Source organism: Mandrillus leucophaeus, unplaced genomic scaffold (genome assembly GCF_000951045.1).
Source record: "Mandrillus leucophaeus isolate KB7577 unplaced genomic scaffold, Mleu.le_1.0 Scaffold20, whole genome shotgun sequence".
NCBI lineage: Eukaryota > Metazoa > Chordata > Mammalia > Primates > Cercopithecidae > Mandrillus > Mandrillus leucophaeus.
The window spans coordinates 6,127,244-6,155,032 of NW_012102032.1; the positions used below are offsets into that span (position 1 = coordinate 6,127,244).

At 42.4% G+C, this 27,789-nt stretch overlaps 1 protein-coding gene across 1 annotated transcript in view; it reads right to left on the minus strand.

Annotated features, from left to right (window-relative positions):
• Positions 1–24,441, minus strand: part of ANKFN1 (ankyrin-repeat and fibronectin type III domain containing 1) — a 330,330-nt gene extending 305,889 nt beyond the window's left edge. The window contains exon 1 of the mRNA XM_011979240.1: positions 24,392–24,441. Coding sequence (XP_011834630.1) covers positions 24,392–24,412 — 21 coding nt within the window. The 5' untranslated portion in view covers positions 24,413–24,441. The remainder of the gene's footprint in view (positions 1–24,391) is intronic.
• Positions 24,442–27,789: the final 3,348 nt, after the last annotated feature.

Consider the following 27,789-nt stretch of genomic DNA (forward strand, 5'->3'; position numbering starts at 1 on the left):
GTAATCAATTTTAAGGGCTGGTTACATTAATACACAAGAAAAATTGGTAAATTTCTTTAGCAGTTATTATGCATTTATAACCAATTCCACTGTGACGTTCCTTAAGTGACAGTGAAATCCTAACTAAATAATGTACTTAATTGGAGAATATTGCATAGAAAATAACTTAAAAATTAATAATATAGTAAAACAAACTTCAGGATCTCACAAAAACAAACAAAACAAAACAAAAACAAAAACAAAACCCTATGTTGGCAGTTATAGTAAAATTAGGAGCTTAGGTAGTTAAAATACCAATATCATAGAAAATAATATTTTCACATCTTTATTTCTGCTGTTGCAGACATCACGTACTTCAGCCTATAAGAGGAATGTGTTTTCTCAAACAAATGTTATATTGATCTTTTATCTTGTGAGGCACATTCTGATTCCTGCAACGAAGTCCATCTGGAATGTGGGAGTCACTGATGTGTGGGCTTGAGCATCAGCCAAAGGAGGAAAATTAATTGTAAGTGGATTATGAAAAATGTTCCCTCGTAACCTCTTTCAACAGGGCAGATGGAACAGGAATCTCCAGTTTGTACTTGGCTCTTGCTTCTGAGAGGCCTATTCAAGCCCAAGGTGAGATGATTTTTCACATCACACATACGCATCATGGAAACTGGGAATTCATTCCCATGTTGGGAAACCAAAATTTCATCTGTGTTGTTGGGCAGCGGCAGAAGGGCATGCACACAGTGGCCTGAGACTGTACCTTCTTAAACATGGACCCCGTGAAGCTTGGCAAGGTCATGCAGTTCTGGCATAGGCCTGTGGTTAGATGGGAACCCCCTTGGGAAAACCAAACTGAATGGTTGAACAGAATCCATGGTGGCTAGTCAACTTTTCACTCTGCCAGTTAGGGTGGAATCAGGTCATTCACCGAGAAGAAAAGGGCAGAAGGCCCTTTCACCTGGGGGCTCTGGGGAAATGCCTACCATTCTACAGTCAAAAAGGGCAAAGGTGGCTTGAGTTCCTGGTAACCCCAACCTGGCCTTCTTGGAATTACCTGGCTTGCTTGTTTTAAGTGATAATAGGATTGAGTGATATTCCTTAGGGGAATAGCAAGTGTTTCAGCCTGGACAAAAGGCATTGTGTTCTGTGAGACTCCATATTCCCAGTGATAGGGTGATTTTTTTTCTTTTACAACATGTAATCAGTCCTGAGCCAGTGACATTACAGGGAACTAGAACATACACTGGAGTGTTCAGCTCTTTCTGGCTCTACCCTCATCTTTGTCCTTTGCTTCATATTATCTACTCTCTCCTCAAAGAAGTGTTTTCCTACATACAAGACAGGTGACCTAGTTCAAGGCTCCATTTGCACGTAAGTCTTTAAAAAGTGCTTTTAGTACCTTGGGCCAAATTCTCTTTCTCATTTAATGTCTTTTGAGGGCCAACGATGTTCAAAATAAGGGATCAAGCACAGACTTTGACATAGTGACCACAAGGAATGGTGAAGACTGTCTGCTTTGCTATAAATGGAGTTCTCTTAACTCCTTGTGCGCATTGAATGGGTTCCAACCTATAACAAACACTCCAATCCCATGCATTCCCAAGTGCATATCCATCAAATCCAAACTTTAAACTTGAGTAAATATATCTGTCTTACAAAGTCCAAGGTATTTATTACAGGGATCACCCACTTCAGGAATTTAAACAATGTTCAGACCAAGGAAAAATTCCTTACCAGGGGTTTTAAACTCCATTTCCCCTCTCTCCAGCTGGCTAGCAGAGCCTGGCATGAAAGCAAGAGAAGCGATTGCCATTCTTCCCTCCTTCTGTCCCTGACTCCCTAGCCTTTTTAACCCCTCCTTGCCCAACCACATGGATTTGCATCATTTACTAAAAAACTGCATTAAGTTGGTGCCAAGCTGGCTGGAGTTCCCCAAGGGACTCACAGCAGGGTGATAAGAACCATCCTCCCCTCCCAGCACCCCGCTTCATGTCACACTCTGCAAAAATCAAATAAATAGTTTTAAATTAGAAGATCATTAAAAAGGTTTTTTTTTTGACTCTCTCTCTCTCTTGCTTCCCCTTCCCAGACCCCCCACTCCCAACCCCCACCCCCCTACTATCTTATAATAGGCTATTAATTCCAGCCATTTCAGACCGTCTGAAGTGTGGTGTGTAAACTGTGGCTGCATCAATCAGAGTTGTGTGTCTAGTTATTTCAAGCATTCCCTGTTGGCATAAAGAAAGGCTGGTTTGTCCTGCTCCAGCCCAAGTGCAGCTGAAATCTCCATTGATTGATAACTGAATGCATAGGGCTGGAAAGTTCTACAGCTGGAACGGCAGGAGTAAGCATATCTGAGTAGTCCAAGGAGGGAGTGGGGAATGGTGGAAATGGATGGTGACAAGGCATTTTATCCAGTGAAGGCAGGTGGGGATCTGGACTCCACCATTGCTTGCCAACTGGCCTCACTGGCTCTGACTTCATGAGCTGAGTTGCTCATTTCTGAAGATGTCTCACAAGGGCTTTGCAATGTGTGTAGGAAATTCCCCAAACAATTCCACTCACCACCTCACAGCACCAGGTATAGTGGCATCATCTTTGTGATAACACAGGGCATTTCAAGATGCCGATGTCTGTGAGTGGTAGTGTCTTCACCCCCAACCAGTTATATCTAGGTGTTTTGTTCATTGTTATTTTTTCGTTTGTTCATTTTACCTCTCACCTTGTAAAAACAAAACAAAACAAAAACAAACAAAATGACAACAACTAACTGTCTGGCACCCAAAATTCCTACCCTGTCATATCATGAGTAAACTTTTCCAGACTAAAAAATGACAATTTGAAATAGGTCCTCAATCAATGGAGTACATATTTTGATATCTTACTGTGTATAAGTAAAATCCTGCAGACATCAAAGAATAATGGTGGACGGTAGTCTGGGTGTAAAAGTTAAAAAATATTTGCTTAATGCAAACATGGATATAGGTTTTCTTCCTGTATTACTCTTCATTTCAAAAGGTGGGTGGGGGTGATCAGGAAGCAGGAAAAGAAATTGTGACACAGAGAGAGATAATTAACTCCCTCCCACTGAATAAAAAAATAAATAAAGAAGGTCCACTTAAGCTTATGTATCTTATAGACTCATTTTGACCTGAGTAAAACCCATTCCCTGCCACTCCCTCTCAAATCCCCAGGGTTAAGCTTGGCTTTCAAACACTGACATTCAGTCTGGGGGAGGGGAAAGATGAAGGGAAGCATAAAGGTGGGAGGAGGGGCTCCACTAGGGAGATCAATCTTTGTTCATCCTTATTCTCTGACGTGGGAGTCAGTGAATAGATTTGAGAGTTGAGTAGGTAGGGGTCTGAGTGTCCCTGGAGACTTCGCTGGGCAAAACACAAACAGGGAGCTGTAGCTCTTGTGCTCTAATTATAGGACCCTTAGCAGGAATGAACAGCTGATCCATAGGCAGAAAACAACCATGAATCACCAAAGATGATGGTGAGAAGGGGGAGAGGCTGTCCCAAAGGCACAGAGAGACTCCAAGGAGGGGGAGTACAAGTAATTGCACCAGGTCTAGCCAGAGAACCCTCAAGCAATTCACTAAAAAGATCACCGCTTGGAAGATTTGGAAGCCAATCTCAGTCTCCGCTCCCTCCTCCAATCCAGCTGTCCCAGAATGTGGCTGCTTTGCACACTTGCTAGGGATTCCAGGTGGCATCAGCTCCAGGGTCCCCTGGCTAGGCTGCCTGAGGCTTTGCAGTGAAGAGTGTCTCTGGAGGGCTGAGTGGGCTCACAAGCCTTTGAAGGGCTGCTGGCAAAGAGAGAACCCTGCAGGCATCTGGCTCTGTGGCCAGTCCAGGAAATGAAAGCAGCCTCCAGAGAATGAATGCAGTCCCTCCCCTCCCAACTGCACCACCCACAATGTCAAGCTGACCCACGGATTCTTGGAAGGCAGCAATGGCACCTGATAGCACAGCAAGTACAGGGGAACCTGGCAGATGGCATGGACCTGCCTGGCCCTAGAACTCAGCTATATCAGAGAAAGGAGGCAGGAGTCTACCCTGATGAAGAAGGAGTACTCAGGGCAGATTGTGGAGAATGTCAGCCAAGTCATTAATATTTGGGATCAGGGGGTCTCAGAAATCTGAATTTCGACATTTTCCAGATGATACTTATTCATTCACCAAATATTTATAGAGTATCTTCTCTGTGCCAGGTACTTTTCTAGGAATTGGAGAGACAGTACAGTAGTAAGTTAAAAGGACAAAAATCTGGCTAGGTGTGGTGACTTACACCTGGGATCCCAGCATTTTGGTAGGCTAAGGTGGGAGGAACGCTTGAGGCCAGAAGTTCAAGACCGGCCTGGGCAGCATGGGGAGACCCTGTCGCTATAAAAAGAGAAAATAAAAAATAGCTAGGTATGGTGGTGTGCACTTTTAGTTTCAGAGGCTGGGGTGGGAGCATAAAAAAAAAAAAAGACAAAAATCCTTGTAATTTCCATTCTTGTGGGAGAGAGAGTGAAGTATATGGCAAGGTGGTACATGCTGAGTTCTATGGGGAAATATGAAGGCGTAGGAAGCACAGGCATCTGTGTAGCATAAACCAGGGTGGTAGGAAGGTTAAGGGAAGCCTCATTGACAAGGTGATACTTAAGCACATACTTGAACATGGTGGTAAAAGAAGCCATACTCATGTCTGGGGAAATACATTCTTTGCAGGGGGAACAGAAGGCAATGGGTGAAGGCAGGAATGTGTGGACAACCGCCAGGTGGCAAAGTGGCAGAGCCCAAGAGTGATGAGGAGTGACCAGAGAGAGGAGCCAGGAGCTAGCAGAGGACAGGCACGCAGACAGATCCACAGGCAAGCTGACGTTTGAGGACATCATTCTAAAACTACAATTATTGGAGCTAGTTGATAAAATCCAATTCCGCAAATTTTACTTAGGGTCAGATAGAGGCCCAGGGAGTGGATGGAGAAAGCCAACCTACAAGTGTAATTGGCATTCGTGCTCTCAGCCTGCCCTCTAGGACCTTGTATCACAGTGGTGGGGACTGAAAACTAACCACACAGCATGACGTTTGCCAAGAGCTAAGTGTGCGGTGCCGACAACAGATGATACAAGTGCTCCAGGGAGGGATCTGTGTGTCCCTGTCTGCTGGCTGGTTCCAGAGGACTTCCTGAAATGGGCCTTGCCTGACCGGTAGTATCAGTTGTCAGGTAGTGTCTTTAAGACAGCATGGGACAGGGGCCAATTGAGAAAGTGCTCCCACTCCAGTACTCTCTGGATGCCCCACATGGGCTCCCCAGGCCAAACAGCTTGTTTCAGCAAATACACCCCATGCTCCTGTCTCCAATTACTTGGCAGCTCCCCTGGCTCTTAATCCTGGGCTCAGCCTCTAGACTCTGAGTTGGCACCCGCCATGTCCTGCTCTTGGGACCAATAAGAGCTCTCACTGCCACCACCTAGCACTGAGCATGGTAGCTTTCATGGCCCTGTCTTTTGTATCACACTGAGCTTGTCACCGGCTTGCTGCTTCCTAGTCCTGAATCTGCTGGATACAGTTCCTCCCAGCCTGATGTCTTGGCATTTCACTTGATATGATAATTAAAAATCAGATAAGTGAAAGAGTGAGAAGATACTGCTTGCAATCAAGGATGCAGAAGAAGAAAGCTACAGGAATTGTTGAGGAAAAGAGGAGTAGACATACCATTTTCTCTAAAGTTAAGAGGTAAATAAAATGAATAGTGCATCACAGCCTTTCCAAAAGACGTATTCTTTCGAATTAGACAGGCATGGATTTGAAATCAAGTTCTGCTATGTCTCATCAGAGGCTAAGAGCTACTTAATCACGTTGAGATTAATTTTTCTCATTCATAAAATAAGGATAATAATACTTACCTTTCAGAAAAGCAGAGAGTATAAAATAAACTACATTAATCATTCATGTATATAACAAAAACATGGTAAGCCTGCAATTAAACACAGACTTGTTTTTGTTTTTTGCTATTATTATTATTGTTCCTGATAACAGCAAATACCAAAGGATGCTGGGGATTAAGTTCTAGAAGATCTTGATCAAGGAGGTTAAATGTCAGTGTGATAAATAGAAAAGCCAGGACAGAGACCCTCCTTGGTTCTTTTGCTAGCCCTGCTAGCTAGGAGTTTCCTCCTTAAGACATCAGGGTATGTCTGGGTAGAGTTTGCATTTCAGTCACATGTTTCCCTGCTGTTTCTGTCTTCTCATCTGTGCCTGGCCAGTCTTAATGGGTCCGTGTGAAGACCCAGACTCAGTATATGTGACCCAGCTGTGGACAGCCTCTTGTTTCAGATTATTGGCCTCTTCTCAGAGGGATACCAAAATGAAGAAAACTTTTCCTTGGCAGTTTCTACAAAGTGAAATGTCAGTCCCCAGCCTTTGGATTTTTTTCCCCTTCTGTTCACCCACGCTGTTTATGGAAAATGAATCATGCCACTCATTCACACAAATGGAGAGGTAGTTTGGGGATAAACAACACAACTTCCTGGAATGCCCTTGGCTGCTCATTACACTGCCGTTATCACCATTGCTGTTGACCCTTGGTTTGCAGAGAGCCTCCTGGGGTACAGAAGGTGCTGCTGAGGTCAGAGGGAAAAACACAGGCTCCTGGCCCATCTACCAGGCTAATTAATGCCAGAGACAGAATTCCCGTGTGTACGTTGTTCCTTCCCTGCCATGAATCAAAACCACTGGCTCCAATCTCCCCAGCACTAGTCCCTCACTTCCTTCAAAAGGGAGAGTGAGTACAAAAGGCCAGGGGAGATAGAAAGAAGACAATGCTTCCTGGTACTTCTGCTTTCAAATGGAGAGTTCCTAGTGAAGCCCTGAGGCCATTTCCCATCATATGCATTTCCCTGCCAGTGCTGGTTTCTGCTTCCTTCAGAGACTCTCATTGAGTTTCTAACTCCTGCAAATATCTCTCTTGAGGATCAGCCCCTGCCACACCTGGTCCTGAGAAAGCTTTACCACGCCTGCTCTCCATTTTCTTCCAGCCCCCAAAGATAAGTTTAAAAGTTGTTCTTATTCCAGAGACTTACAACAACTTGAGAAAATAGGGATGTATGTGTGTATGGTGGTGGTAGTAAGGGCAGGTAACTAGATATATAAATATGGGGGGTGTGTGTGTGTGTATATATATATATGTATATATATATTTTTTTGGACAGAGTCTCACTCTGTAGCCCAGGGTAGAGTGCAGTGGTGTGATTTGGCTCACTGCAACCTCTGCCTCCCAGGTTCAAGAGATTCTCCTGCCTCAGCCTCCCAAATAGGTGAGACTACAGGCATGCGCCACGATGCCTGGCTAATTTTTGTATTTTTAGTAGAGATGGGGGTTTCACCATGTTGGCCAGGCTGGTATTGAACCCCTGACTTCAGATGATCCACCCGCCTTGGCCTCCCAAAGTGCTGGGGTTACAGGCATGAGCCACTGCACCCGGCCTGTTAGGTTATTTTAATACATTTAATGAAGACTGGCATTAAACACATCCCTCTACTTCCTGATGATCCACTTAGCTCCAGCAACCTGTCTGCCTCCTGCAGACTCTGTCGCTCCCGCTCTGAGTTCTTATAGGTCTTATACCTATTCCTGTATTCGTATTGGTAATTATTTGCTTAGGTGTCTGTCTTACTCTCTGGGCAGGTATCCCTGAAGGGGCAGGGAGCCTTCCTTCTTCCTCATGGAGGAAGTCCAATAGGAAGAGCTCAATAAATGTTGACTGACTGAGTGAATGGGTGCCTTCACTAATCATTTTCTTTGCCTCCCAGGTCATTTTTGGAAGATTCTTCCATATTTGTTTTTCAAGATGGAGCAAAGAAGGTGAATGAATCCTTGAGTCTTAGAACAAGAGGACACTCTCAGGACCTGAGATGGGGGCTTGCAAGGTCTTTTTTCTTTAGCATGGCTGCCACTGATCCATGTGGATTTACCAGATTGGCCTGATCAGGGCCTCTCTCTGTTAACCCAATCTCTGCAGTCTAAGCTTCTGGATAGATGATCAGATTGGCCAAAGTCAGTGAACCCCCTTGATTAGGATTACAAAGAGCAGCCTTGGGGCACTTGCTCTTGCCTGCTGCCTCCCCAGCACAAGCACCTTTAGGGTTTGTCGCTGAGGCTGCCAACAGGGCAGAACAGGGTGTAGCAGTGCAGCTTGCCATGGATGTGTTACTAACATCTCTACACTGAGCCCTCGGGATGGCTTGGTACTGTCTCCTGGGATCTCTAGGCAGCCTGTTCTGCCACTCTGATCAATGCTCATCTTACTTTTCTGCTCTCCTTAAATCTGCCACTCATCCTGCTACCACTCATCCCTTTCCTCCTCACTTGGTGGATGTACTACTTCATAAAAATATTAGAAGGCTGGGCATGGTTGCTCATGCCTATAATCCCAGCATTTTGGGAGGCTGAAGTGGGAGGATCACCTAAGGCCAAAAGTTGGAGACCAGCCTGGACAACATAGTGAGACCCTGTCTCAATAAAAACATTAAAATATTAGCTGGATATGGCAGCGTGCCTGTAGTCACAGCTACTTGAGAGGGTGAGGCAGGAGGATTGCTTGAGCCCAAGAGTTCAGGGTTATAGTGACCTCTGATTGTGCCACTGCACCCTAGACTGGGCAACTGAGTGAGATGTCTCTGAATAATAATAATAATAATAATAGACAATAATAATTTTAAATGGAATTAGAAGCTCTCAAATGGAAATTAAATTTTTCCTGCCAGGGTCACACACCTCCCTGCCTCTGCACACTTCCTCTGCGCCTTTCCTTTAGCTTCAAAGGAGAAAATGCCCCTCCTTTGGTGCAGGGCCAGGCCTTCAGATGATTTCTGGATGTGCCTCTTTGATGCTCTCTAAAGACCATTGTTTTCCCTGCTTTCTCTTACATCTCCAAACTCCCCCTGCCTTCCAGATCATTCCTCACAGTATTCAAACAGGCTCGGTTCCCTCCATATTAAAACGAAAACAAAACAAAACTCCTTTGAAACCACATCTCAATAAAGGCAGTGATCTTTAGTCAAAAATTCTAGAAGCAATGGTCTAAGCCTACTTGCTCCACTTATCCATTCACTCCTCCACCTCCCTTTCCAAATAGCCTCTACCCCTCTAAAGTAACTGCTCCAATTAGGGTGATGATGGAATTCATTAGCACCTGTATGAAACCAGCATCATCATGCTAACAAGATGCCTTGTAATAGTAATGAAATATAGGCTTATCAACAAGTTGCGTGAATTCTAAAAGTGTCTGTGAAAACAAACAAACTAAACCAAAACAAAACAAGAAAAACAAAGCTAAGAGCTTACGATGTCTATCAATATTCTAGATGTGACAATTATCCAAAATGGTAAATTAGTCTTGCAATTGATTATAACCACAAAAATACATTTCCTGTGAATTTAAAATAGCCTATGAAAAACAATTGCAAATTTCTTATTTAAATTATTTAGTGAATATTTATTGAGTAATATGTGCAAACACTTAAGTTTGAAATGAAAAAGGGATAGCAAACACATATACAACTTGTCCCAATTCATTAGGAAAAAAAGAGGAAAAACACCAACAGTTGCTGAAGGCCTGTCCTATCTGCCTGATGAGGTTATTACATTTCATTCTCCTAAGAGTACTACACAGTAGTCACAGTAGTCATTATTATCCTCATCAGCCTTTTTTTTTCTTTTCTTTTCTTTTTTTCTGTGACAGTCTCACTCTGTCATCCACGCTGGCAGGATGATCTTGGCTCACTGCAACCTCTGCTTCATGGGTTCAAGCAATTATTGTGCCTCAGCCTCCTGAGTAGCTGGGATTACAGGCATGCACCACCATGCATGGCTAATTTTTGTATTTTTAGTAGAGACGGAGTTTCGCCATATTGGTCAGGCTAGTCTCAAATACCTGGCCTCAAGTGATCCGCCTGCCTTTGCCTCCCAAAGTGCTGGCATTACAGGCGAGAGCCGCCACACCTGCCTATTCATCAGACATTTCTAGTGGTCACTGACATCTGGTTCACTTCTGTTTCTGAGTATGTGGAAGCCTGCATTTTCCAGGCTCACTGAGGTTGGGTCTATGACTAGAAGTGACATAGGTCACTTCTGTGTTGGCCATTAATTGCTTAAGTGAGAGCCTTTACACTCTCTCTCTCCCTCTTCCCCTGCTGTAGCACTGGAAGTTTTCACATGTTCCAGATGACATAGTTGTAAGGTGGTGAAGCCTAGATCCATCAGCCTAGGTCCCTGAGTGACTACATGGTGCAGAACTTCCTGCTTGCCTGCAATGGATATGTAGTATGAGTGAGAAACTTTTGTCATGCTAAACCACTGAGATTTTGGAGTTGTTACTACACTACAGTGTAGTACATCTGAATATACACAATGAAGATATTCAGGAGTTAGGTAACTCACCCAAAGTCATCTAAGGCAGAAAAGTGGGGCAACAAATCCAGATTTAATTGGGCTCCAAAGTTTGCACTGCTTTACCACACCATGCCAGCTTTCATAATTATGTGACGTCCTTGGCACACAATTGGAATTTAGTAAGTATTTTATCCCTTATTATTGTATCATTATTACTGATAGTAACTTAGACATTTTCAACATTTGAGCCAAGATTTTCCATTATATATATATACACACACACACACACGTATGCACACACATATGAATGTATATATGTAACATATATGTATACATGATATATGTTTATATAGCATGTTTAACATATAATATTTATGTGTGTATATATATTCATTTAACTTCCACACTAAGCTCATGAGGTAGATCTTAGTAAATTTCTCTCTTTATGTCCATTTCTTCCTTTCTTCCTTCTGTTAAACAAGTCATTATTGATTTTCTAAGCTATGCCAGGCACAGCACTAGGGGCTGGGTATAGAGTGATGGCTGATCCAATAATTAAAGAGATTCAATGATTTATCTCATGACAACTAATAGGAAGAACTGGACTTTGAACATAGGTTGTCTGATTTTAAATTTCAGGAGTTTATAATCTAATGGAAGGCAAAGAAAGCTACACAAATATTCAATACAGTAGTCAAAAAGCTAGAGAGGGGATATAGAGTTTGTCATCAATATATGTTATAACTAAACGAAAAAATACTATGGGGATTCAGGAATGAAGGGCATGGTCACGTCCAGCTAAGTTTACTGGCAAAGGCTTCAAGGGAGAGTGGAACTCACCTGAGCTTTGTAGGGTGGGTTAGATTTTGACTGAAAACTGTGACTGAAAACATTTTAGGCCATTCCTGCGGCCTAAAATGTTCAAAATGCATTTAGAGGAACTGTTCAAAATGCTGTTGGCTGCAGTATGGGATTCACGTTAGAAATAGTAGGTGGTTAAGATGGAAAGAGACTGTAGGATTGCTGAATGTTAGAGCAGGAAGCAACTTCAGAGATCACCCCATCTAGGGAGGTAAAGGGCTTTGATCTCAAAAGTTAACTGGTCTGTTGGAGGTGACTGAATGCATAATTTTGAAGCTCATTAGGGCTCAGTGGGAAAAAGCCAAAGATCAATTAATGATGAATTCCAAGGACACTATAGGAAAGTAGTGGTGCCTGAATGTCATTTATCTGGCATCTCTGATCTTGTCCAATCACTTCATTCATTTCACATTCAAGCAAACTAAAATCTAGAGAGGAAAAGCAACTCTTCAAAGCTAACTACAACCTAGACAGGGAAAGTAACTCTTCCAAGGTCACATGGTTACATTGTGGCATAACTGGAATTAGAACAAAGACCACCTGATTTCTTTTTTTGCGCATTTTTTCTTCACACTAGGCATCAGATTTTGGAAGACCTAGTGCATTTGAACTTCGGTAGGTGAGAGGGAAGCTCTGCAAGTTTTTCAGCAGGGAGATTGCATTGAAATGATGATGAGAGTATGGTGGGCAGACTGACATGTGGAAAACAGAGGCAGGGAAGGTTAGGTAAATTCCCAAGTAGAATTAGGAATCATGGACTAGGGTCTGAATTGGGGCACTAGAAGTAAAAAGGATAGATGAGTGTGATTTCAACAGAAGAGGAACAATTCTTGTTGTTAGTAACAACACTGGCACTGTTGTTCATAAACAGGATCAGATCTCTGTTCTGGAAAGTGATGTTGAAAAGAACATTTTCCTCCAGAAAACCCAGACTAATCCCATGTTTAAACAATCCTTGGATCCTGTATTCCAGGCTGAAGTTGATTGTTTCTCTGAGTGCCAAACACCCATATGAAAACTAAAAAAAAAAAAAAAAATGAGTCCAACATCTGAATGTTTGGTCTATATGACGCCAAGCATCCCATGCAGCTGATTCAGAGGCAACAAGAGGGTGTGTGATGCTGACTGTTGGTGTGGACATTTTATAAATTCCACTAGGACTCTGAAAAATTTGGGTATGTAGAACACGTTACCTAGACAACACTTTTTTGAATCCTTTTGGCAAATCTACTTCACTTGACAAGGAAATGAGACATAAAGCATACCCTATCTCATTTAAATAAAATCCTGCTTAGAATAGTGAGTGGCCTAGTTAATAGTGGTCGGTCTTGTGTAATATAGAATAGCAGTCTATGTAATAGCAAGTGTAATGGCATGGAACACTGACTTGATGGGTGATTCTGAAATATTTTCTGTTGTAATTGCTAAGCCATGAGCTAGATAGAGGATGGTATAGAAAGAAACAGATCCTATGTGACCTTAAAGGAATCTGCATTTGGGTTTACTCAACTTTAAAACATTTAACAGAATGAAAGGCACATAGCAATATCAATTTTCATTCCATGATACTGACACAGAGCTTAAAGTTCATAAGACAACTTGAGTGAACCCTATTTTACTGGACGAAAAGCAAATTAGGTGGGCTCTGAAACATTAACTAAGTTGTACAGTGCCACCTAACTGGTGAATGATGGGGATCAGGTTTGATGCCTTTTGGCTGTAAATCCAGTGTACTTCTCACTGCACCATAATAATGAGCATTTTATGTATATTACCATTTCTTCTTAGTAGGTTATAATTTTGGCAATCTGTACTAGATTTTATTTTCCAGTGTGGCTTGTGCAATAGTTATCACCACCAAGTATTTTTAACTGACAGAACAGATTTCTATTGAGAAACAAATTGAAGTATTATCCTGAGAAACTGACTGAACTTTATGATGTGAGGCCCCAAGAATAATCTACAGGTCACAGACAATTTTCAACTTAGAATCTGGGGGGCATTTGACTGTGTTAAAAAGACTTTGCTATTTTCAAATAAAGAGGCCTTCAGAACTTCCAGATTGTTGATTGTTGATATTAAGAAAGCTATGTCTCTAAATTGTTCTTTTTCTCATTTAATTAATCCATTTCTTCATTCAGTCATTGATCTAGCCATTAAACATTAATCATGTGCCAGCTACTGTGCTAAGTAACTGTCAGCTACTGAAGAGTAAGAGGTGAGATAGACAGTCCCCACTCTCAAGCATCACAGAGTCTGGATAGAAACAAACAAACTCACAATGAATTAGGGTACAACATGAGAACCAGATCCAGTAGAGATGGGCAGTATACTATGGCATGTTGAGGAAGGGCATCTGACTGAGACCAAGGAGTAGGGAGATGGGCAGAGAAGGAATAGAAGAGGATCTGGCATCTAGGCTGAAATGCAATACATGATTAGAAGTCATCTGGGTATAGAGAAGGGTGGGATGCAATGGAGGTCTTTCTGGGCCAAGGGAGCAGCAGATCCAAAGGCACAGAAGAGTGGAAAAACAAGGTGAGTGGAGTATGTGGCCAGAGTAGATGGGAGTAAAAGACAAAGCTGGAGATATGGATGGAAGAGAGATCATGAGAGGCCTTGGGGATCCACATTTTTACTGTTTGACTCACATGGGGGATTACTTTTTACACCAAAGTCACACCTGCTATTGCTGATGCGGATTTACCCAAATTCCATGATTATGTGTACAAACACCAAAACACACACACCACACAAAACACATCACTCTGAGGGAAGAGTAATAAACCAAACTGTTCTGCATGTCTAGATATTTTCTCCCTTATAGATGGGAGTTGGCACCTTCACTCATGTAGCTTGTGTGCTTGTTCAGATTGTCTTCTAAGTCTGATGGATTAATATTCACAGGCATTGGAAAGGAAGGAAAAGGAAGGCAAACACTATTAGGTAGAGTTAAATGGACAAGTTCCCATTGATGGGCAGGCCTCATGGCACTGCTATGCGACTTTTCACCCTACAAAGATGTCAACAGCACAAACTACCTCTTAACTTTCAGGAGTAAGCTATCTCTCAGTTCCTTGGTCAGTAGAAACCTGTTGCCAAGGGCACATCTTTCCAAGGAAACATAGGTATGGAGGTATGGAAGTCGGCATGGGTCATGGAAGAAGCCCACAGGTATGTGTGTTGAGAAAATGTGAATCACAGAATTATAAACCAGGGTTGCTGGAAGTTTTAGGAAGCAAGCTAGATAGTCCAGGAGACAGCCAGGACTTTCTGCACCGTTACATGACTATTATTTGCTTCATGTATTGCTTGAGGCTGGACAGTGTCAAGTTTAAACAGTGGCTAGTGTCCAGATGAAAATCTGTATGCGTAGTGGAGGTAATAATGAGTCATTTCTGTTTGGCTCTGCTCTTAGAAAAATCTCTCTGAACAATGTTATAGGCAAAATTGGCATCTCAGTTAGAAAGGGTTTACCAACTTTCATTTGTTAAGGTTCAAGTATGGGTTTCAAAGAGAAAGAACGGGTTGGGGGAGAAAAACCTGTTTATTCTGATGAGCTCAACCAGCAAGTATGGAAGTTAAATAACTCTGTAGACTTTACTAAGTGATTACTCTTTTTTTTTTGAGACGGAGTCTCACTCTTGTCATCTAGTCTAGAGTGCAGTGTGCAATCTCGGCTCACTGCAAACTCTGCCTCCCGGGTTCAAGCTATTCTCCTGCCTCAGCTTCCTAAGTAGCTGAGATTACAGGTGCCTGCCAGTATGCCCAGCTAATTTTTGTACTTTAGTAGAGGCGGGGTTTCCCCATGTTGGCCAGGCTGGTCTTAAACTCCTGACCTTAGGTGATCCACCTGCCTCAGTCTCCCAAGGTGCTGGTATTACAGGCGTGAGTCACTGCACCTGACCAATTACTCCATTTTTACTAGAAGTGTTATAGATAAAATAGGTGTTTGCTAACTGATATTTCCACTCATCTGTGTTTACAACATGCGGTTACAGCCTAAATTGTGTTCCCTCACCCAAATCCATATGTTGAATTTCCACACCCCAGTACTTCAGAATTTAATTCTATTTGAAGTTAGGGTCTTTAAAGAAGTACTTAAGTTAAAAAACAAAGTCATTGAAGTGGACCCTACTCAAATATGACTGTGTCCTTATAACAAGGAGAAATGTGGACAGATATGTACAGAAGAAGGACCACACGAAGGCTCAACGACAAGATGGCCATCTATAAGCCAAAAGAAAAGCTTAAAACAGACCCTTCCCTCATAGTCCTCAGAAGAAACCAACCTTGTTGACACCTTGATCTTGGGCTTCCAGCCTCCAGAACTGAGAGACAATAAGTTTCAGTTGCTGAAGCCACTCAATCTGTGGTAGTTTGTGAGGCAGCCCTAAGCAAATAAACGTAGATGCATACCTATTATGTATAGCTATTATTAAGTTTATAATGTGGACATTTTAAATTTGGTTACAGAACCCTGACTTCTTTTAGGTAGGGGAGAACTACCTCTCCTTAGTTTTATGTACTCTTGGTGAGACACTAAATAAGACCCCCTGCCCTGACTACACTTGGGGATGGGGTGGACATGTGACCCAAGTGACTTTCCTGGGACTTTGACTTTGAAGTGGAACTAGGATGAAAATAACAATAGAAACTTACCAGTGAAGCTGGTAAAGCTTCTGCTCTCACATCTGTGTTGCTGCCTGCATCCTGCATTTTGGCAAGCACGGTTGTCCAACATTCCTATAGACTCCGAGAACTGTTCCATATCTTCTACAAATTATTTTCTTTTAAGTTAGGAAAACACATTTTCTATGGCTTGTAAGCAATTATATTTCTAATTCAATTCATGAATTTTTTTTTGACTGAAATCTAAGAGAAAAGTTAATTTTTTTAATTTAAAAACTTTTCCTTGCCTAGTTCTCTTTTATTCTCCTCTACAGGGTTTATGCAATAATTCATCATTCAATAAATGTTTATTAAGCACATATGTGTCATACATTATGTTAGCTGATTTCATCAAACTAGATGTCAAAGGATGTTCTGTGTAATGTGGGGAATTACGGAAATTTAGAAATTAGTTATTTCACAGATTAACACATTGCATTATATACAGCCTGTATAAGTTTGTATCAGCAGCTCAAGCAAATTTCCTTTAAATCTAGAATTTTTAAATCAGGAAGTAATTATTGAGCACTTACTGTGTATAAGTTTCATATCAAAGTAATACAGAGCGGGATACAAAATGGAAATAATGATTATCTTTCCTGAAGGCAGTTACTAGGACCCCTTCAGATACATTTCTCAATTAGTAAATAGGAACAAGTTCTGTAGTAAATGCCAAACCTTACGAAAATGAGAAAAGTTATTCTGAATCCTGTTAACCCTATTGATACTACCACGACGGAATTTGTTGTGTTTATACTATGCTAAGCAATTTAATGCATTTAATACTTACAGCAAACCACTGAGGTGGATACCATCATAATCTTTATTTTACAGAGGAGAAAACTGAGATTGAATGAGACTAGGAAACTCCCCAGCAACCTTTATAGTTCTTAAAGTGGCATACAAAACTCCTCTAATCCTATTTGATCTTTGGCATCACCACCATCTCAAGTATTAGAGGCCAAAAGAACCCTCTTGTTTTTTCAAAATAGTTAACAGAACAACGTCATACCCTAAGGTTCAATAGCATTAGAACCTGAACACTATGTGCCACTCTCTCCTGTCTTGTCCTGGGTTTAGAACTTTGATTTATTTGATCATTCCTTCTTCACCTCTAAGGTATCATAACTGTTTCATTTCTGAGCCTGGAGGGTGTGAGCTTTGGCAGCAGTCTCTACCAAGACTGGAATTTCAGAATAAATCAATAGGCATCTTCCACAGGATTCATTACAAAGGGATTTCATACTTATCATTACTTGGCTCCTAGACTAATTTAATGGAAGCAATTGGCAGCTCCCATCTCTTATAAAAGTTTCCATAAGACAAAACATGAGAGCTCTGTTCCATTTTTTTTTTCCTGGAACTCTTTATCTCTTATGAGCATCAGTAATCAAAGTGGCATTTACTAGCTTGGCAAATGAATAAACCTTTACTTTCCCACAAGTTCGGTTGTAGGCATCAAGCTCTTCTAAAGTTTCCATAGCAAACAGACTGCTGAATGTTGTGGAAAATAAAGAAAAAGAAAAAAAAAAGAAAAAGAAAAAAAGAAAGAAAGGAAGAGAAAGAGAAAAGAAAGCTAGCTATAAGGAAAAACTGTGTAACAAGGACCACACTGATCCTACATTAATTTCCTAGAAACTTGCAGAGTTTGTAATTTTTATCATTTACCTTTCTCTCCACCACACCAATTCCTAGGGGAGGGTTCATTTTTTATTCATTCTGAAAGTTTACCATCAATCATCCTCTTAAAGAGCTTGCCAGAAACTTGGACAGAGCCTCATAATAAAATTGCAGAGACAGAGGACTAATTGATTTCTATAAATAATGTTTAGCTGTAAAGATATGAAAGGTGGTTAGAACCACATGTATTAATCTCCCTTTTGCTCCATCTGTGTCTGCAAAAGCAGACTGTACCTTGACAAAGTACCCTGACTATTTTGCCCTGCAAACACACAGCAGGAGATTAACACCAGATGGCCCACCCTTCCCATCTCTCTGCCCTGCCCTCCTGCCCTGCTCCCACCTCTGGTCAAATCCTCTAATTACTCCTATCCCCTGCCCCCGCCCCTTTGGTTATATCCTATAATTTTAAGATGCTATTTCCATTACTATCCCTGCTCTAACAACATGCAGGAAGGTTGACCGTGCCCCATTTCTCTCTGCTCCTCCAGCTTTCTGTCTAACGAACAAAAACACAACCCAAACCCCAAATGCAAAAGCATTTAATCAGACTGCAAGACTGACGATGTTCAAGAAAAACAGTAACTACTGGTGCTAAAGTGTTATTAATGCGTGTGTCTTGGAAAGTGGGAGGGTAGAAGTTAGAGTGTGTCTCCAACGGACACTCTCAGGCACTACTAGCTTTAATCACATCACATAAAAACACTTAGCAGTTATTACTTGTCAACATCTTATAAAACGGGAACAAAATTATATCTGGGGAAATATATGCTGGTTGGACAAAGATAATGTTCTAAATCTCATATTTATTTCAGAGTTGCTGAAGAAATGTTCAGAACTCACAGAAGTACTATCTGCTCAGGCTAACTGTGACATGCTGAAATAAAAGGTGAATTAGAGACAGGGCAGGGGCTGTGTGATAGATGTCCAATCCTAAATTATGAAATTAGGTCATTCCAGACTCAAGTGCTGACTCATAAGGGCAGCACTGTAGCCTGTTCAGTCAATCAGCTGGTTCCAATCCCAACTAAACACAAAACAAAATGTCACACTTAACACGGAATATCATTTTCTCGATATTGATTAAATGCAGAATGATGACTTTCATTCAGGAGACAGGGAAAGTTCTCACGCTAGACAGAATTCAACAAAATTGGCCCATTTCTTTCTCTTCTTCTTCTATTTCTTCTTCCTCCTTCTCCTCCTCCTCTTCTTCTTCTTCTTTCTTCTTTTTCTTTTTTTTTTTTTTTTTTTTTGACCTAGACCACTCCTAGATGGTGGTAAATATTTTCTATACATAAGAATGCTAGGGAATCTTGTTAATGGGGCAACACAAATGCCTAAATTGCTGTAAATAAAGCAATTCTGTATTGGTTTACTTCTGATGGCATCAAGTATTCCTGATAATTATCCTACTTGAAATATGGTAGTAATTTTAAAAGCTTTCACAGATACCTTCCTTTTCTGTAGCTTTTTATATGAGGCAGATCAAAATTCCCCAAAGCTTTTATTTTAGGGGGGAAAATACATGCGGTGTTTAGCAATTTTAAGCCTCAGTAAAGTTAACCACACTTGTAAAAAATCATTTATTTTTAGCATGGACTCCTCTGTAGCATTCCCTCCCTCTCCACATGCTGTGTCGTTGTCTGTCTTTACCCCCTTGAATCTGCTTGCTCAATTCATTTCAGCAGTTTCTTATTTTGATGGTACATTCCAAGAAAGTAGAAGCTGATCTAGCTCCACTTGCTTTGTCCAAGCTCCCAGTGGCTTAATGAAGGCTATTAGCACTGATAACAGGCAGCAGTGTTTTAGATTTGCTGACCTTTTCTTATAGTTTCATTTCATTTCATTTCTGCTAGGGTTGTAACCTCATCTAAGCACCAGGATGGAAGAAGGCAAATGGAAGGGAATCATTGTGGAGGCTAAGATTGCTTTTCTTCCTCCTTTTCTTTTTTTTAAAAAAGGTCTTGGGATGGGAGGATGAGCCCATGTTGGAACTGGACTGTCATGCCACTTGAACTCAGTTACTGAACAACTTCTAGGAATTAGGCAAGATAACCACTGGGGTGTATGTGAGAGGAGTTGCTCAGTCTGTGGATTAGCTAGAGTGTTAGGGTACTGGGTGACTGATCCAACCCGGAGTCCATGGTGTTCAAATGGCTGAAGCATTCCCAGCAAGTGAAAAATTAGCACATCTGTTCATTAGATCAGTGGGAGGAGCCTACTGAGCCTGAAACACCATGGCAGATGGGTCTGGTGGATTATTTAGCATTCCTAAAAGCTGGGGTGTTCTCCATGTAGGCTGGCTGGAAAGTTATGAGTGCCAAGAAATACATGGCACTATATTTATATTACCTGGAGTTGAAGAACTGTGTAACTCAGTTTCCACTGCTTAAGGCAACAAGCCTGAAATCGGGAGTGGAGTGGAACATGTACCGGTAAAGTTAAAGTTCGGATTCCACGTATCCAATCAAGTGAAGCCTCCACTGCTTTCTGACCTATAGATTTACACCTATAAATGTATCCTCAAGCACTAGATTAAAACCTTGAGGTAGGTAAGTAATCACTTGTCAAGACTGAATGCATCAGTAAGTTTAAAGGCAGTGGAGTCTGTGTACAAGAGCCTATTTAAGTGCATCAGTGGGAACTTGGAAATCCAAACACTTGAAGCCAAGCTATGAGCTTCTTGAGTGCCAGGCAGGGAAATAGTCCCTGGTAAGAAACCATAGTCCACACATACTCCTAAAGTCTTGAGAGAGAGAGGAAGGAGGAGTCATCAGAAAGACCCATATGCATTTGAACTGTGGTCTCTGGGAATAAGCAAGCATTGTTTCCCAGTGTGCTAATGATGGTCATCCGGGGGTATAAAGTGATGAGCAGCCCTGAGGTCTGGCTGATCCCTGATAGGTGTGTCCCAGAGAGACCCACTCAGCAGTGCACATTCAAGATGTGGTCGTCAGATGAAGCTGCTGCATTGCCCATATCCTGAGCCCTCTACATTCCGCCTCACCTGTTTTAGATAGCTGTCTCTGGGGTCTGAAATAGCTAAGGGCAAGTATTTGGGATTCCCTTCTTTTCTACCCAGGTACCTATGCCCAGAGTCGCCATCCCCTCCCTTTTCTGTCCCCCACCAGGTGACCAGTGTGTTTCTGTTGGCTCCCAGTGGCCTGAGATCTCTCACTGCAATATTCCAGCAGGACAGTGCTCTGAATCCCTCTGTTTTGGAGACCTAGAGAGGCCGGCCCTTCCTATTTGGTAATATCTAAGCTAAATACAATAAAGCCATGCCAATTAAGGGAGAAGAATGGTGTAGATGGGGGGCTGGCAAACTTTTTCTGTAAAGTGTTGGCAAGTAAATATCTTGGCTTTTTCGGGTCTATGGTCTTTGTTGTAACTACTCAACCCTGCTGTCCTGGTGTGAAAACAGCCACAGATAGTATATAAATGAATGAGCATGGCTGTGTTCAAATAAAACATTATTTATAAAAACAGAGGGCAAGCTAGGATTGGCCTATGGGGCTGTAGTTTGCTAACTCTAAGCGTAGAAGAAAGAACATGAGGCAGGAACAAAGAACCTGGCCCCTAGACACAGCCCTGAACTTAACCAGCTGCAAGACTTGGCACAAGTCACCTTACTTCTTCCTTTTCCACCTCCCACATTCCCAAAGGGAGCAAGGTATAAAGAGGATAATATATGAAACCCACCATGCACCTTACATTTCCAGTGGTCTTGCTCATCTGTGGCCCATAGTGCAAAGGTTATGGGATTAGTTTGGACAACAATGCTATCATTTTAAGCAGCTGCTTTGAGATGACATATGTAATCTCTCTGCTTTCATCTTCACAACTCATTGAGGTAGATAATGCGATCCCTCTTTACGAGGTGAGGAAACAGGCCAGGTGTGGTGGCTCACACCTGCAATCCCAGCATTTTGGGAGGCCAAGGTGGGTGGACCACTTGAGGCCAGGAGTTCGAGAGCAGCCAGGCCAACATGGTGAAACCCTGTCTCTACTAAGAATACAACAACAACAAAAATTAGCCTGACGTGTTGGTGCATGCCTGTAGTCCCAACTACTCGGGAAGTTGAGACATGAGAATTGCTTGAACTCTGGAGGTGGAGGTTGCAGTGAGCCAAGATTGCACCACTGCACTCCAGCCTGGGCGACAGAGTGAGACTCTATCTCAAGGAAAAAGAAAAAAAAAAAAAAGAGAGAGCGCGCGCGCGCGAGAGAGATGAGGAAATGGAGATCAGAGAAGTTAAATAACTTGCCCAAATTACATAATAGGTCAGCCTCAAGATCAAGATTCAAATCCAGGCCTATCCAACCATATCCAAGTTTCCCAGACACCATGTGACTTCCCACATAGGCGGCTTAGTTTCCAAGCCCTTCACTGTAACTAACCACTTTACAGGTAGGGTCTCTAAAACACTGTTCTCTGCACAGTTGCTGGAGTGATCAGATATAATTATTTCTATGTAAAAATTTGTCCAGTGGCTTCCCATTGGTCCCTATCATGACCTACAAGTCCCCTGTGATCTGCGCTATCTCACTCCAACCTTCTGACCTCTCCCCTCTGCTTCACTCTGTTTCTGCCCCGGGCACCTTGCTTTGCCTTAAGACATGCCAAGCTGACTCCCAAATCAAGAGACTCATACTTACAGGGGTGCTCAGCCTGGAGCCCATGCTATTCTCCCAGTGTAAGCAGGGCTCATTCCTTCACTTAACTGGTGCCTCAGCTTAACTGTCACCTCTTCAAAGAGAACCTTCCTGACCACACTATCCAGAAAAAAGGAAACTTCTTGGCTTTCGGTAATTACCTGTTGATTGTTGAATAAATGGAAGACTATATTGGAATGAAGTGACAGAGCGTGTCTGGCTTAGGACCAGCTGCTTGGCATATTCCAAGGGCAGAGATTCAGACCTCTCAGCAGTGAGAAGCCTTGTCTCATGGAAGAAAGGATAGCTTGCTGGCCCATATCGGAACAAATAACGGTACTGCTTTGTGTCATTCTTCAAAAGTACCTAATACAGGAGAAGTGGCACCAAACTGGGAGAGATTAGTCTCATGACTCTGAATGTCAGAGTTACAAGGGACCTGAGGAGTCCTCTAAGGTCCAGCATTTTCCAGCTTCCAGTCTCTGAGCCACTTCTTGCTCTACGTCTTCCTGCGTGTGCTATGTTACCCTTTACAGCAGCTGTTCTTGACCAGACTGGTCTCCCTCTCCCAAACCCTCCTATCCTCCAGGCTTGAGGGTGGCATGAAGCCTTTAGATAACTACTTTTGTTGGGAAAACACTGTTTTCATTTAAACTCTTTCACTTGATGGATGAAGAAACTGAGGGTTAGAGAACTGAAATAGTATGGCCCAAGTTCTGCCACTAATTAGTGCCAGCTCTGAGTCTAGAGCCTAAGTCTTCTGACCACAAGACTAGTCCTTGCTCTACACTTCATGGAACAAATGGTAATAATACTCCACACTGTCCATTCAATTCAATTCTACAACCATAAATGGAGCCCCCCAAATGCACCTGACCCCCTAACTGGTTAGAATCAGGGGTAAAATACTGGAAACTGTATAGTTCCTATCTCCAAAGGGTGTACTATGAATACACAGTAAAAGGAATAAGTGTTTTTTTGTTGTTGCGGTTTGTGTGTGTGTGTGTGTGTGTGTGTGTAGTGGCATCTTGGTTAATAGGTTAATGCAGTAACCAGTTTAAACTCAGCGAGTACTTCAAGGTACCGATCTCAGAGGTTCCATAAGTAGTTATGCTTAGGCCTCACTCTGGATGTGATTTTATAAGGAAGGAAGGAAAAAGAAAGAAAGGAAGGAAAAGAGAGACAAGGAAAGGAAAACTGAGCAGTTCTCTGGCCTCCTACTTTCATGCCTTACTTGCACTTATCTCTGCTTTTTTCAAAGGTCTTAAGCTGCAGGCTCATTCTTGAGAAGCTTTTTGGTAAGGTCCTCACCTACTCTAAACTCCTAAGGGGAAGTGAAGGCGCTGAATCAGTTCCTCCTGTTAGTATTACCTACCAGGACCTCAGCCAGGACTTCAATAATAACCTTCTGAATTATTGTAGAAACCTGTGATTAGTATTAACCAAGTCAATAACAGGCATTTCTTCCATCAACCAAAGGCACATTTGAGGTCTTCTGGACCAACCTGGGTCAGTAACAGGGATTCCAATACCACCGACACAGCACACAGGGTTAGTACGTGTCAATCAGTCCCTGTCCTGCCTAGCGCTGGCTCAGCTCTTCAGAGATGACCTCTTACAAAAAAAAAAAAGTCCACTTCCAACTTAAAAAAAAATTTTACTTCTCCATCGTCATGACAATAAAGTCCATAAAAAGTGTGAGAGAGAGAGAGAAAGGAGAGAATCCATGCAGGAGAGAGTGAGAGCGCATGCACAGTCAGCAATCATGAGCAAGAGTTGGCATTAACATGGAGACAAGTAATCCCTGGTTTCCTTGCCTTTATTATAAATAAAAATGATAAAGATAAAAGAGAAAATAAGACAATAAAGTAAAAACTTGCCTCTGGAAGCCTCTCTCCTTTCATCTCCCATTTTCCCACCTCCCAAAAGACAAAGACACACATTACAGACCCAAACTACTCCGGATCAACACTTGCCTGTTTACAGAAACGAAACCAGCTTTCCCTCTGCCTGACCGGGGATGCTCAGCAGCTCACGCCCGAATTCACTCGCCCACTCAACTCACATTTTCCTGCCTGTTGAATGCAAAACAATGGTCTCCAAACACCATTACCGATATTCAGAACTGTTGTTTTCCTACCCTGGTTAGAGACGCCTCCATGAGAGACACAGGACTGAGCTCTTGAGTTGAAATAGGACCTGGGGGGTGGAGGGAAACCCCTTTGCGAATGTCCACACGGTCCCGTTGCCAAGGGAACCCTGGCTTTATCCAGGGAGACTGAGCATGGCTGCCTCTCCCACGGCTTGGCTCCAGGAGTGTCCAGATTACAGTGCAGGGTCAAGAGGAGAGGCAGGGGAAGTGCCACACAGGCTTGGTGACAAAGAAATCATTTTCAAAGAATGAAAGAAATGGTGAAAAATATCTTAGGAGGTGCCCGGTGGGGAGGGAATAAGTTTATCGATGATGCTGCGATCAGATTTGAGTTGGTCTTTGTGCCCCTGAAAGGGGTGCGATTCGAATGTATATCTGAAAGGAGACAGGGCGGGAAGGAGAGAGAGAGTGAGATGGAGAGAGGAAAGGTTGAAAGGGGTGGGTTTCAGCCTCCTTCTGCGGATGCTGAATACTAATCAGGTAAACAATTATTTAGTTAAGATGCTCAGTTGAAGCTTTGAAATGGATTATTTTGGCTACTGCATTGGTTGGAGGAGCTGTCTGGCTATTTCCTAGAAGTCTGGTGGGAACTGGAGGGGAGATGATAATATCATCTTGATAGTCAAGCAAGTTTTTATTTGGCCTGCACTTTAAGGGCTGAGGTTGGCCTTGCTTTTCAGAGTGAAATCTCTTAGGAAATGTGCCAAAGGAGGCACATTATGTGCATGCTTATTTTGAAAACCCATTTGTCAAAGGAAGAGTGTGTTGAGCAGTGGTTTGGAGAGTTTGATTGGACCCTGATTCCTCACCTAGTGCCTGGCACAGTGTAGATGTTCAATAAAACATTTGCCACCTGAACGATTGCTGAAGAAAAACTTGTTTCCAGCAACTTGCCTGTCCAGCAAGGTATCAGGATGGGTACTTTGAAGCAGTTGAGGCTCAGGGGATGTGGCTTACCTATTGACCCACAGATGAACGGGAACGAAATAAAGGACTTGAGCACAGAGCCCCATTACTCTTGATCATGATGTCTAACTGCTTTTTTAAAAAAAGAGAATTCAAGGGAACTCTCCATCTAAATGTTGCGGCTACTATACAATAGGAAAAAAATGGCAAGTAAATGAAAAGAAGTAATAACAGGTATCTCTGCAGGTGATCTGGGCTAAACATGGAGTGAGGCTATTCACACTGACAGTGATGCACTCAGAAAAATTAAACACACACACACATACACATACACACACATGCGCGCACACACACATGCGCGCACACACACACACATATATATATTTCCCTGCAAGATGGTGAGCTTCTTATATTACTCATCTTCCAAGGCTTCGCTCTGGCATCAGTTACTCCAGGAGCTTTCCATTACTATCCCCAGCTTCAGCTTCCATAGTACTTTTTACAGTTTTTCCTCAGAATGCTTATCAAATGGATTTAGTTGTTGCTGTATGTGTATATAATCCCAGGAATAGCCCTCTACCAGAATAGACTCTCCTTGATGGAAGGCACCATGCTTCATTCATTTTCTTTAAAAAAACTCTTTAATGCTTAGTAAAATGCTTGTTACATAGGAAGTGCATGATACATATACTCAAGAATTGAACAGCAATGAGTCAATTTGTGAGTGTTTTGTTGAGTGTCAGCTACATTAAGCTCAAGGGAAGATTCAAGTAAAGGTGAAGTTATAGTATCTGCCTGCTTCGAAAAGTTTAAAATCTATGTAAGATAAAGGTGACTTGGTCTTTAACATTACTTAGGCTGATTGCAGTAAGTGTAGCTAAGAGTAACAGAAGTAATGCTTTTACTTAATGGATAAAAACCAGCTCTCTCAGTGGTGCTGTTGGTCAGATGGTGGCTATGAAATCCCAGAAACTCAGAGTTGCAAAAAGGCCCAGTTAGGCTTTCAAGGTACATGCTTATTTCTTCTTTTCAATACCCTTGGCTTTTTCAGCCCATCTCCTCTAAAGAGACCCCATTTAAGGGCGTGTTTCGTAGTAGTAGACAGGCTGGAAATAGCCCCATCCCAGCACTTTCTCCACTTTACCATGCTGCTTATTTTATAAAAAAAAAAAAGTCATCTAAATCCAACAAAAGCTACTACCAAAGTGCACAAATTACAACTGGCACATAGCCACAAACCCAGCATTTTAGACATTCATATCATTTGGGAATATCTGGACCCAGATTTCCTTCTTATTTTCTTCAGGGGATGATGACATAGTACTTACTTTGCATGGCTGACAGTGCTAATCTTTGGAAGATTCTGACCAAAGGGAGCAGGATCCTGTCCTCACTGCACCCTCATGATGAAAACAGCAGGTAGAGGGTGTTAGGTACCACAGTGAGTAATAGAGGACCAATGCTTTAAGGTCATGAGGAGATCACAGATGAAGACTGAGGCCCAGAGAGGTGGCTGCATACTGAGTGAGCAGAGATGGGACTACACTCTGAGCCCAGAAACGCTCAGCCACAGCTTCGCTAGTGGGCTCCCCATGTCAGGTGCCTGTCCCTCCATCCTACCTCTCACTCTGTCCCCAGAGTGAGCTCTCCAGGCTGATCATTCCACCTGCTCAGGCCACTCTGTTCACTTCCCCAGTGTCCCAAATCCTTTCCCAAATAATCAACTAATTGTTTCATCACATTCTTTCTCTTGCATTTTCCTTTGCCAAAATCTGACTCAAGTGACAGCGATGTCACTGATATCTCCCTGAATCAGCTGGCAAGATCACTCTGCTTGGGCTAGGGAGCAAGAAGCAAGACATCATGGAATGAGAGTCTTGGCGGAAGGAGGCTAACCTGGGGTTATGTTACACTACAGTGGCAGGAAGGGACAATATTTTGGTGCCCAGCATTCATCAGAAGGTGCTGAGCATTTTGGGAAGAGAATGTGATTAGCAGAAGAATGCCTAAAGGAAGGGGAAAGGAATTCGAATTCAGTCATATCTATTACTCAAGTGCATTTATAATGTCTGGGCACCAACTAGCTTCTGCTTAAACCAATACCATTACCACACATTGGGATCTCAAAGTTAAATGCCTACAGAGGCCAGCTAAGTGAGACATATGAGGGCAGTGGGTTTTGTGTCAGGTAATGAAGAGTGGTGGAGACTGTGGCAAAATAGGGACCAAATGCTACATGTAAAGGGGGTATCAGTAACCCAGCTCCAGCTGCTTACTGACACGTGGGGTTCTGACCCAGGAACTTTTTGTATTTTCCAGGGCTTTTTATATTTTTAAGAGAAGCTAGAAATGTGAAAATGTGTGAAACTTCCCAGCTTAATCATGTTGATTCCAAGTGTTAACAAACATTGTATAGGTCAAAGAAAATTACATATCAGTGGGCCACATCTAGTTTCTGGGCTGCCACTTTGTGACCTCTG